Consider the following 12,079-nt stretch of genomic DNA (forward strand, 5'->3'; position numbering starts at 1 on the left):
TCCTGTGTCTCCTTTCCTGTCTCACGTGTTCTCCTGTGTCTCACGTGTTCTCCGTGTCTCACGTGTTCTGTTGTTCTCCCGTGTCTCAGTGTTCTCCCGTGTCTCACGTGTTCTCCCCGTGTCTCGCGTGTTCTCCCCGTGTCTCACGTGTTCTCCCCGTGTCTCACGTGTTCTCCCTGTCTCACCCTCTCAGGTTCTGGTCGAAATGTGCCGACGCCCCTCACTGAGAAGGTGGCCTGTCTATACGCACAGGGACCCGTCCGGTCCTGTGGACCTCGTCCTGTGGATGAACGGTCTGTCTCCAGGTGCGGGACAAGCGTGGCGGACCAATCCTGACCTTTCCTGCCAGAACCAATCATGATCGAATAAAACAGGAAGACCTCAGCCGACTGGTCACCTACCTGGCAACCGTACCCAGGTAACCCCCTCTGTCCACCTGTCTCCCTCTCTGTCCACCTGTCTCACTCTCTGTCCACCTGTCTCCCTCTGTCCACCTGTCACTGACCACCTGTCTCCCTCTCTGTCCACCTCTCACCCTCTGTCCACCTGTCTCACTCTCTGACCACCTGTCTCACTCTCTGACCACCTGTCTCACTCTCTGTCCACCTGTCTCCCTCTCTGACCACCTGTCTCACTCTCTGTCCACCTGTCTCACTCTCTGTCCACCTGTCTCCCTCTCTGTCCACCTGTCTCCCTCTCTGACCACCTGTCTCACTCTCTGACCACCTGTCTCCCTCTCTGTCCACCTGTCTCCCTCTCTGTCCACCTGTCTCCCTCTCTGACCACCTGTCTCACTCTCTGACCACCTGTCTCCCTCTCTGTCCACCTGTCTCTGTCCACCTGTCTCACTCTCTGACCACCTGTCTCCCTCTCTGACCACCTGTCTCACTCTCTGTCCACCTGTCTCCCTCTGTCCACCTGTCTCCCTCTCTGACCACCTGTCTCTCTCTCCCCCCCTCTGTCTACCTGTCTCCTCCCCTCTGTCCACCTGTCTCCTCTCTGACCACCTGTCTCCTCTCTCACCTGTCTCCTGTCTCCCTCCCCACCACCTGTCTCCCTCTCTCCCCCTCTGTCCACCTGTCTCCCTCTCTGTCTCCCTCTCTCCCCCCTCTGTCCACCTGTCTCCCTCTCTGTCCACCTGTCTCCCTCTCTGTCCACCTGTCTCACTCTCTGACCACCTGTCTCCCTCTCTGACCACCTGTCTCCCTCTCTGTCTACCTGTCTCCCTCTCTGACCACCTGTCTCCCTCTCTGACCACCTGTCTCCCTCTCTGACCACCTGTCTCCCTCTCTGTCCACCTGTCTCCCTCTCTGTCTCCCTCTCCCCCCCTCTGTCTACCTGTCTCCCTCTCTCCCCCCTCTGACCACCTGTCTCCCTCTCTGTCCACCTGTCTCCCTCTCTGTCCACCTGTCTCACTCTCTGTCCACCTGTCTCCCTCTCTGACCACCTGTCTCACTCTCTGACCACCTGTCTCCCTCTCTGTCCACCTCTCACCCTCTCTGTCCACCTGTCTCACTCTCTGACCACCTGTCTCACTCTCTGACCACCTGTCTCCCTCTCTGACCACCTGTCTCACTCTCTGTCCACCTGTCTCCTCTGTCCACCTGTCTCCCTCTGACCACCTGTCTCTCTCTCCCTCTGTCTACCTGTCTCTCCCCCTCTGTCCACCTGTCTCCTCTCTGTCTACCTGTCTCCTCCTGTCTCCTCCCCTGTCTACCTGTCTCCTCTCTGTCTACCTGTCTCCCTCTCTGTCTCCCTCTCTCCCCCTCTGTCCACCTGTCTCCCTCTGTCCACCTGTCTCTCTGACCACCTGTCTCCTCTGTCCACCTGTCTCCTCTGACCACCTGTCTCCCTCTCTGACCACCTGTCTCCCTCTCTGTCTCCCTCTCTCCCCCTCTGTCCACCTGTCTCCCTCTCTGTCTCCCTCCCTCTGTCTACCTGTTTCCTCTCTCTCTGACCACCTGTCTCCCTCTCTGTCCACCTGTCTCCCTCTCTGTCCACCTGTCTCACTCTCTGTCCACCTGTCTCCCTCTCTGACCACCTGTCTCACTCTCTGACCACCTGTCTCACTCTCTGACCACCTGTCTCCCTCTCTGTCCACCTCTCACCCTCTCTGTCCACCTGTCTCACTCTCTGACCACCTGTCTCACTCTCTGACCACCTGTCTCACTCTCTGTCCACCTGTCTCCCTCTCTGACCACCTGTCTCACTCTCTGTCCACCTGTCTCACTCTCTGTCCACCTGTCTCCCTCTCTGTCCACCTGTCTCACTCTCTGACCACCTGTCTCCCTCTCTGTCCACCTCTCACCCTCTCTGTCCACCTGTCTCCCTCTCTGTCCACCTGTCTCACTCTCTGACCACCTGTCTCCCTCTCTGACCACCTGTCTCACTCTCTGTCCACCTGTCTCCCTCTCTGTCCACCTGTCTCCCTCTCTGTCTCCCTCTGTCCACCTGTCTCCCTCTCTGACCACCTGTCTCTCTCTCCCCCCTCTGTCTACCTGTCTCCCTCTCCCCCCTCTGTCCACCTGTCTCCCTCTCTGTCTACCTGTCTCCCTCTCTGTCTCCCTCTCCCCCCCTCTGTCTACCTGTCTCCCTCTCTGTCCACCTGTCTCCTCTCTGTCTCCTCTCCCCTCTCTGTCTACCTGTCTCCTCTCTCCCCTCTGACCACCTGTCTCTCTGACCACCTGTCTCCCTCTCTGTCCACCTGTCTCACTCTCTGACCACCTGTCTCCCTCTCTGTCCACCTGTCTCCCTCTCTGACCACCTGTCTCCCTCTCTGTCCACCTGTCTCCCCCTCTGTCCACCTGTCTCTCTGTCCACCTGTCTCCCCTCTGTCCACCTGTTCCCCCCGTCTCCCCTCAGTGAGGAGGTGCGTGGGCGGGGCTTCTCGGTGGTGGTGGACATGCGTGGCAGTAAGTGGGACAGCGTGAAGCCGGTGCTGCTCACGCTGCAGGAGTCCTTCTCCTGCTCCGTCCACGCCGCGCTGCTCATCAAGCCCGACACGTTCTGGCAGAAGCACAAGACCAACCTGGGCAGCGCCAAGCTCAGCTTCGAGGTACCAGGGGGAGGAGCCACAGAGAGGAGGAGCCACAGCGCTGCCGCTAGCACAGCGCTGTGCTGACCCTCCTGTCTTTAGACCAGCCTGGTGTCGGTGGAGGGCCTCTCCCGGCTCGTCGACCCCTCCCAGCTGACCTCTGACCTCGGCGGCTCGTTGGAGTACGACCACGTGGAGTGGACCGAGCTGCGTCTGGGCCTGGAGGAGTTCACCGGCGCCGCCACGCAGCTGCTGGCCCAGCTGGAGCAGCTGGAGGCCGGACTGAGCCGCATGCCGGAGCCAAAGGACATCGAGGAGGCCCGCAGGCGAGTTATTGATCACCCATCACGTGATCACATGATCACCTGATGTATTGATCACATGATCACCTGATGTATTGATCACATGATCACATGATCACCTGATGTATTGATCACATGATCACCTGTATTGATCACCTGATCTACTGATCACCTGATCTACTGATCACCTGATCTACTGGTCACCTGATCTACTGGTCACCTGATCTTGTGGATGCTGGAGAACCTCTGACCCCCTGGTGTCACGTGACCGTCCCTCATGCCCATTGGCTGTTGTCCTCAGGCTGCTGGAGGAACACGCTCGCCTCCGTAACGCCGTGTCCACGGCCCCAGTGGACTCCCTGGAGCGAGAGGGGCGGAGCCTCCTCCAGCGCATGCGCCTGGGCCCGTCTCAGGGCGACGCCCCCAGCGAGGGCGGCGGTAGCCACGGCAGCTGGCTGTCGGGCGGGGCCGACTTCCAGAGCGTGGCGCCGAGGGTCTCCGCCCTGCTGCAGCAGCTGCAGGCGGCCCGGACCCTCCTGCTGCAGAGCTGGAGCGACCGCAAGCTGCACCTGGAGCAGGCGCTGCAGCTGCACCTGTTCCAGCAGGACGCCGCCAAGGTGAGGCCCCGCCCCCAACAGGAGACGCTCCACTGGACCCTGCTAGAGCGAGAGGAGGACTACTCTCCTGAGCACCTCCTCAGCGGCCTCATCTTCCTCCAGCGGCCCCATCTTCCTCCTCTCAGCGGGCCTCATCTTCCTCCTCTCAGCGGGCCTCATCTTCCTCCTCTCAGCCGCCCGCGTCTTCCTCCTCGCAGCGGTCCTCCTCCTCGCAGCGGTCCTCCTCCTCCTCTCAGCGGTCCTCATCTTCCTCCTCAGCGGTCCTCATCTCCCCGTCCTCCCCTTCCTCCTTCCTCCTCTTCCTCCTCTCATTGGTCCTCATCTTCCTCCTCTCAGCGGTCCTCCTCCTCTTCCTCCTCTCAGCGGTCCTCCTCCTCTTCCTCCTCTTCCTCCTCTCATCAGTCCTCATCTTCCTCCTCTCATCGGTCCTCATCTTCCTCCTCTCAGCGGTCCTCCTCTTCCTCCTCATGGTCCTCATCTTCCTCTCATCAGTCCTCATCTTCCTCCTCATGTCCTCATCTTCCTCCTCTCAGCGGTCCTCCTCCTCTTCCTCCTCATCGGTCCTCATCTTCCTCCTCTCATCAGTCCTCATCTTCCTCCTCTCATCGGTCCTCCTCCTCCTCTCAGCGGTCCTCCTCTTCCTCCTCTCATCGGTCCTCATCTTCCTCCTCTCATCAGTCCTCATCTTCCTCCTCTCATCGGTCCTCCTCCTCTTCCTCCTCTCAGCGGTCCTCCTCTTCCTCCTCTCAGCGGTCCTCCTCTTCCTCCTCTCAGCGGTCCTCCTCTTCCTCCTCTCATCGGTCCTCATCTTCCTCCTCAGATGTCCCAGTGGATCTCACCTCACCCTCCACCTGTGCGTCAACCAGCATCTGGACTGCAGAACCACCTGCACTCACCCAACTGTGGGTGTGTGTGTGCATGTCTCATGTGTGCATCATGTCATGTGTGTGTGTGTGTCATGTGTGCGCTGTCTCATGTGCATGTGTATGTGTGTATGGTGTCTGCATGTGTTGGTGTGTCGTGGTGTATGTGTATGTATGTGTGTGTCATGTGTGTGTATGTGCGTGTGTGTATCTGTCATGTCAGCGTAGCGTGCATGTGCATGTGTGCATGTGTCACGTGTCGTTCACCCGTCTGTGTCAGTGTGCCCATGTATGCCCATGCGTGTCTCATGCGTCCGTGTATGTGCGTATGTACCTGCATGTGCGTCATGTCTGTGCTGTATGTGTGCGTGTGTGCATGTGTATGCGTGTGTGTATGTCGTATGTGTGCGTGTATGTGCGTGCATGTGTATGCGTCGTGTGTGCGTGCATGGTGCGTATGCACATGCTGTCTGTGGTGCATGTGCGTGTGTGTGCGTGTGCATGTCTGTGTGTCTGTATGTCCCATGTGTCTGTGTCTGTATGTCCGTGTGTGTGCGTGTGTGTGTGCATGTGTCCATGCACCTATGTGTGTGTCTGTGTGTCTCGCCACCATGCATGTGTGCGTGCATGTCTGTCCGTGTGCACATGTGTATGCTGCATCTGTGTCTCATGTGCTGTCATGTCTGTGCATGTGCATATGTCTGTCATGTGTCTGCATGTGTGTGTGTCACACTGTCTGCATGTCTGTGCATGTGCATGTCTGTGCATGTCATGGGTGTCATGTCTGCGTGTATGTGTGTGCATGTGCATGTGTATGTGTGTGTATGTGCATGTGTGTGTGCATGTGTATGTGTGTGCATGTGTATGTGTGTGTATGTGCATGTGTTTGTGTGCATGTGTATGTGTGTGTGTGCATGTGTATGTGTCATGTGTCTCATGTGCATGTGTGTGCATGTGCATGTGACCATGTGCCATGTGTGCATGTGTCGTGCATGTGTGCGTGCATGTCATGTGTGTGTGTCATGTGTGTGTACACATGTGTTCATGTGTCATGTGTATGTGTGTGTGCGTGCGTATGCATATGTGTGTCATGTGTGTGTGTATGTGTGTGTGTCTCCCAGGTTCCAGGCACATTGCCTGGTTTCTCTGAGGCAGGAGGCGAGCCTCTGCTGTCCTAGCCCTCAGGACTCAGATCAGGCTCAGCGGGGGCTGATTACACCTGAAGGCTCCGCCCACTGCCCCCCCCGCGGTTGTGTGTTTGTTTGTTGACGTTTCTTTGTTTACAGAACGGCAGCGTGAACGTGGACAGCGTGGTCACCGTGGCGACCCGGCTGGCGGAGGCCGGTCACTACGGCGCCGAGCGCATCGCCGCGGTGTCGTCACGGTTACAGGACGACTGGAAGACGCTGACGACGGCGCTAGAGGAGCGCGGCAACACGCTCGCCATGGCAACCGGCTTCCACCAGGGGGCGGAGCAGGTGATGACACACCCACCTGTCTCACCTCCTACCATTGTACCTGTCTGACACCCCACCACCTACCTGACTGTCTTCACTCACCTGTCTGTCTCTCTACCCGTCTGTCTCTCTACCCGTCTGTCTCTCTACCCGTCTGTCTCTCTGTCTGTCTCTCTACCCGTCTGTCTCTCTCACCTCGTCTCTCTGTCTCTACCTGTCTCTCTACCTGTCTGTCTCTCTGTCTGTCTGTCTCTACCTGTCTGTCTCTACCCGTCTGTCTCTACCCATCTGTCTCTACCTGTCTGTCTCTCTCTGTCTGTGTCTCTACCTGTCTCTCTGTCTGTCTCTACCTGTCTGTCTCTACCGTCTGTCTCACCCGTCTGTCTCTACCCGTCTGTCTCTCTCTACCTGTCTGTCTCTACCTGTCTCTGTCTCTCTCTCTGTCTGTCTCTACCCGTCTGTCTCTACCCGTCTGTCTCTACCCGTCTGTCTCTCTGTCTGTCTGTCTCTCTACCCGTCTGTCTCTCTACCCGTCTGTCTCTACCTGTCTGTCTCTACCTGTCTGTCTCACTACCTGTCTGTCTCACTACCTGTCTGTCTCATGTCCTGTCTGTCTCACTACCTGTCTGTCTCATGTCCTGTCTGTCTCACTACCTGTCTGTCTCACTACCTGTCTGTCTCATGTCCTGTCTGTCTCACTACCTGTCTGTCTCACTACCTGTCTATCTGTCTGTCTGTCTGTCTGTCTCTCTACCCGTCTGTCTCTCTGTCTGTCTCTCTACTGTCTCTACCTGTCTGTCTCTGTCTGTCTGTCTCTACCTGTCTGTCCCTGTCTGTCTCTCTCTACCTGTCTGTCTCTACTCTGTCTCACCTCTCTACCGTCTGTCTCTCTCTACCCGTCTGTCTCTCTGCCCTGTCTCTCTCTACCCGTCTGTCTCACCTGTCTGTCTCTACCCGTCTGTCTCTCACCCGTCTGTCTCTACCCGTCTGTCTCACCCGTCTGTCTCTCTACCCGTCTGTCTCTACCTGTCTGTCTCTACCTCTGTCTCTACCTCTGCCTCTACCTGTCTGTCTCTACCTGTACCTGTGTACTTGTGTACTCGTGTACTGACGGCCCTCTCCGTGGCGGCAGGACCACCAGGACCTGGACCTGGCGCTGACCCCCAACAGCCTGTCGGACTCCGACCCCGAGGTCAACCTCACCGACCCGGGGCAGCAGGTCAGCGACGAGAAGCGCCGCTCGGCCCGCAAGAAGGAGTGAGTACTGAGAGTATGAGAGTACTCAGAGTACTGAGAGTATGAGAGTACTCAGAGTATGAGAGTACTCAGGTGTGAGGTATGAGGGTGCTCAGGTGCTGAGGTGCTCAGGAGTATGTGAGTGCTGAGGTGTGAGTGCTCAGGTGCTGAAGTGTGGAGTGCTCAGGTGTGAGTGCTCAGGTGCTGAGGAGTGGGAGTGCTGAGGTGTGGGGTGCTCAGGTGCTGAGTGCTCAGGTATGTGGTGCTGAGGGTGAGAGTGCTCAGGTGCTGAGGAGTGAGGTACTCAGGTGTGGAGAGTGCTCAGGTGCTGAGGTGCTGAGGGATGTGGTGCTCAGGTGCTGAGGGTACTCAGGTACATGGTGCTGAGGTGAGGTGCTGAGGTGTGGGAGTACTCAGGTACTCAGGTGGAGTACTCAGAGTACTGAGAGTCCGAGCTGTCTGTGTACTCAGGTACATCATGGCCGAGCTGCTTCAAACGGAGAGAGTCTACGTCAGAGATCTGCAGGAGTGTATTGAGGTACTCATAGTACTGCAGTACACACAGTACACACTCATAGTACTGCAGTACACACAGTACACACAGTACACACTCATAGTACTGCAGTACACACAGTACACACTCATAGTACTGCAGTACACACAGTACACACAGTACACACTCAAACTACTGCAGTACACACAGTACACACTCATAGTACTGCAGTACACACAGAGTACCACAGTACACACAGAGTACCACAGAGTACTACAGAGTACTACAGAGTACTGCCCAGTGGCCCAGAGGTACTAGTCCTGCAGTCCACCAGTGTCACAGCCCACAGCGCCCCCTGCTGGCCGGCCTGCACACTGACCCTCCAGCTCCCACGTAGTGAGCCCACCTCGTACTGATGCATTCTGGGTAGTATTGGCTTGCAGTAACCGTTACCTGTGCAGACGTACCTGTGGGAGATGACGAGCGGCTCGGAGGACGTCCCGCCGGGCCTCAGCAGCCGGGACGACACGGTGTTCGGCAACATCCAGGACCTGTACGAGTTCCACAACAGGTACGAGTACAGGTACAAGTACACACACGAGTACACACAGGCCCTCTACAGGTACAAGTACACACACGAGTACACACAGGCCTCTACAGGTACAAGTACACACACGAGTACACACAGGCCCTCTACAGGTACAAGTACACACACGAGTACACACAGGCCCTCTACAGGTACAAGTACACACACGAGTACACACAGGCCCTCTACAGGTACAAGTACACACACGAGGACACACAGGCCCTCTACAGGTACAAGTACACACACGAGTACACACAGGCCTCTACAGGTACAAGTACACACGAGTACACACAGGCCCTCTACAGGTACAAGTACACACACAGGCCCTCTACAGGTACAAGTACACACACGAGGACACACAGGCCCTCTACAGGTACAAGTACACACACGAGGACACACAGGCCCTCTACAGGTACAAGTACACACACGAGTACACACAGGCCTCTACAGGTACAAGTACACACGAGGACACACAGGCCCTCTACAGGTACAAGTACACACACAGTACACAGGCCCTCTACAGGTACAAGTACACACGAGTACACACAGGCCCTCTACAGGTACAAGTACACACACGAGGACACACAGGCCCTCTACAGGTACAAGTACACACACGAGTACACACAGGCCCTCTACAGGTACAAGTACACACACGAGTACACACAGGCCCTCTACAGGTACAAGTACACACACGAGTACACACAGGCCCTCTACAGGTACAAGTACACACACAGGCCCTCTACAGGTACAAGTACACACACGAGGACACACAGGCCCTCTACAGGTACAAGTACACACACGAGTACACACAGGCCCTCTACAGGTACAAGTACACACACGAGGACACACAGGCCCTCTACAGGTACAAGTACACACACTGCAGTACACACAGGCCCTCTACAGGTACAAGTACACACAGTACACACAGGCCCTCTACAGGTACAAGTACACACACGAGTACACACAGGCCCTCTACAGGTACAAGTACACACACGAGTACACACAGGCCCTCTACAGGTACAAGTACACACACGAGTACACACAGGCCCTCTACAGGTACAAGTACACACACGAGTACACACAGACCTGTACAAGTACACACAGGCCCTGTACAAGTTCCACAACAGGTACAAGTACTTGGCAGTCCTCACATGTAGTCCATAAGCTGTTGTGTATATCTGGAGTGTGTACTCTGTGTACTCTGTGTACTCAGTATCTTCCTGAAGGAGCTGGAGAACTACGAGCAGCTCCCCGAGGACGTGGGCCACTGCTTCGTTACCTGGGTAACCAGCTTCTGTTGTCAACAGAGAGGACTGCAGGGACCTGGACCTGGACGAGGGCCCGGGCCCGGGTCCGGGTCCGGGTCCAGGTCCGGGTCCGGGTCCGGGTCCAGGTCAGGTGAGTCGGGTCGGGTCAGGTCTGGTCAGGTCGAGTCGGGTCAGGTCGGTCGGGTCGGGTCGGGTCTGGGTCAGGTCGGGTCAGGTCGGGTCGGGTCCGGTCCAGGTCGGGTCCGGGTCTGCCCAGGTCGGTCAGGTCGGGTCAGGTCCGGGGGTCAGGTCGGGTCAGGTCAGGTCGGGTCGAGGTCCGGGTCCGGGTCGGGTCAGGTCTGGTCCAGGTCCAGGTCAGGTCGGGTCAGGTCGGGTCGGTTCAGGTCTGGTCCGGGTCAGGTCGGGTCAGGTTCGGTCAGGTCCGGGTCGGGTCGGGTCGGGTCGGGTCGGGTCGGTCGGGTCGGGTCAGGTCGGGTCGGTCCGGGTCCGGGTCCAGGTCCAGGTCCGGGTCCAGGTCCTCACCAGCTCTGTGTTGCAGGCGGATAAGTTCCACATGTACGTGACGTACTGCAGAAACAAGCCGGACTCCAGTCTGCTGATCCAGCAGCACGGAGCGGGCTTCTTCCAGGTGAGCCCCCTGCTGTCAACAACAACAACAACAACAACAACAACAACACAATGTTCATGTTCAGCCGTGAGAACACATGACACACAGATGACTTAATGTCCACATGTACACCTGTAGCATTAGCATGTAGCATTAGCACATGTAGCATTAGCATCTAGCATTAGCACATGTAGCATTAGCACATGTAGCATTAGCATGTAGCATCTAGCATTAGCATCTCATCACAATATCGTTAAAGAATGAAGTCACTTTTCCTGTAGGACGCCGCCAGGTTACCAGAGTAACAGCTACTTCCTGTTACCCTAACCCTTTCCTGGAAGTACTTCAAAATAAAAGCACCCAACATATACAAAGTCACCTCACGGGAAACAACAAATACACACACATCACAGTGCAACTTGAACTCTAGTATTACTCTAGTACTACTAGTACTACTAGTCCTAGTAGTACTACTACTAGGACTAGTAGTACAGCTGTAGAAGCGGGTCCAACCCAGCGTGTGTTCTGCAGGAGGTCCAGAGGCGACACGGTCTCACCAACTCCATCTCCTCCGCCCTCATCAAGCCGGTCCAGAGGATCACCAAGTACCAGCTGCTGCTCAAGGTACTTGTACACAGAGTGTGTACTGTGTGTAGAGCTGCTCCAGGTACTTGTACACAGTGTGTACTGTGTGTAGAGATGCTCCAGGTACTTGTACACAGTGTGTGTACTGTGTGTAGAGATGCTCCAGGTACTTGTACACAGTGTGTACTGTGTGTAGAGATGCGGCAGGTCTTTGTACACAGAGTGTACTGTGTGTAGAGATGCTCCAGGTACTTGTACACAGTGTGTACTGTGTGTAGAGATGCTCCAGGTACTTGTACACAGTGTGTACTGTGTGTAGAGCTGCTCCAGGTACTTGTACACAGAGTGTACTGTGTGTAGAGCTGCTCCAGGTACTTGTACACAGAGTGTGTACTGTGTGTAGAGATGCTCCAGGTACTTGTACACAGAGTGTGTACTGTGTGTAGAGCTGCTCCAGGTACTTGTACACAGTGTGTACTGTGTGTAGAGATGCTCCAGGTACTTGTACACAGTGTGTGTACTGTGTGTAGAGATGCTCCAGGTACTTGTACACAGAGTGTGTACTGTGTGTAGAGCTGCTCCAGGTACTTGTACACAGAGTGTACTGTGTGTAGAGCTGCTCCAGGTACTTGTACACAGAGTGTGTACTGTGTGTAGAGCTGCTCCAGGTACTTGTACACAGAGTGTGTACTGTGTGTAGAGCTGCTCCAGGTACTTGTACACAGAGTGTGTACTGTGTGTAGAGCTGCTCCAGGTACTTGTACACAGTGTGTACTGTGTGTAGAGCTGCTCCAGGTACTTGTACACAGAGTGTGTACTGTGTGTAGAGCTGCTCCAGGTACTTGTACACAGAGTGTGTACTGTGTGTAGAGTTGGTGCTGCTCCAGGTACTTGTACACAGAGTGTACTGTGTGTAGAGCTGCTCCAGGTACTTGTACACAGAGTGTGTACTGTGTGTAGAGCTGCTCCAGGTACTTGTACACAGAGTGTACTGTGTGTAGAGCTGCTCCAGGTACTTGTACACAGAGTGT

General features: G+C 56.0%; 1 protein-coding gene across 1 annotated transcript in view; it reads left to right on the forward strand.

Moving 5' to 3' along the window:
• Nucleotides 1-335: 335 nt before the first annotated feature.
• LOC130204784 (kalirin-like) overlaps nt 336-12,079 on the forward strand; it is a 28,101-nt gene continuing 16,357 nt past the window's right edge. The window contains exons 1-11 of the mRNA XM_056431750.1: nt 336-418; nt 2,863-3,055; nt 3,137-3,360; nt 3,638-3,953; nt 6,103-6,294; nt 7,406-7,530; nt 7,981-8,047; nt 8,464-8,573; nt 9,802-9,871; nt 10,395-10,484; nt 10,995-11,087. Of these exons, the coding sequence (XP_056287725.1) occupies nt 2,903-3,055; nt 3,137-3,360; nt 3,638-3,953; nt 6,103-6,294; nt 7,406-7,530; nt 7,981-8,047; nt 8,464-8,573; nt 9,802-9,871; nt 10,395-10,484; nt 10,995-11,087 (1,440 nt within the window). The 5' untranslated portion in view covers nt 336-418; nt 2,863-2,902. The remainder of the gene's footprint in view (nt 419-2,862; nt 3,056-3,136; nt 3,361-3,637; nt 3,954-6,102; nt 6,295-7,405; nt 7,531-7,980; nt 8,048-8,463; nt 8,574-9,801; nt 9,872-10,394; nt 10,485-10,994; nt 11,088-12,079) is intronic.

Source organism: Pseudoliparis swirei, chromosome 14, assembly GCF_029220125.1.
Source record: "Pseudoliparis swirei isolate HS2019 ecotype Mariana Trench chromosome 14, NWPU_hadal_v1, whole genome shotgun sequence".
Taxonomy (NCBI): domain Eukaryota; kingdom Metazoa; phylum Chordata; class Actinopteri; order Perciformes; family Liparidae; genus Pseudoliparis; species Pseudoliparis swirei.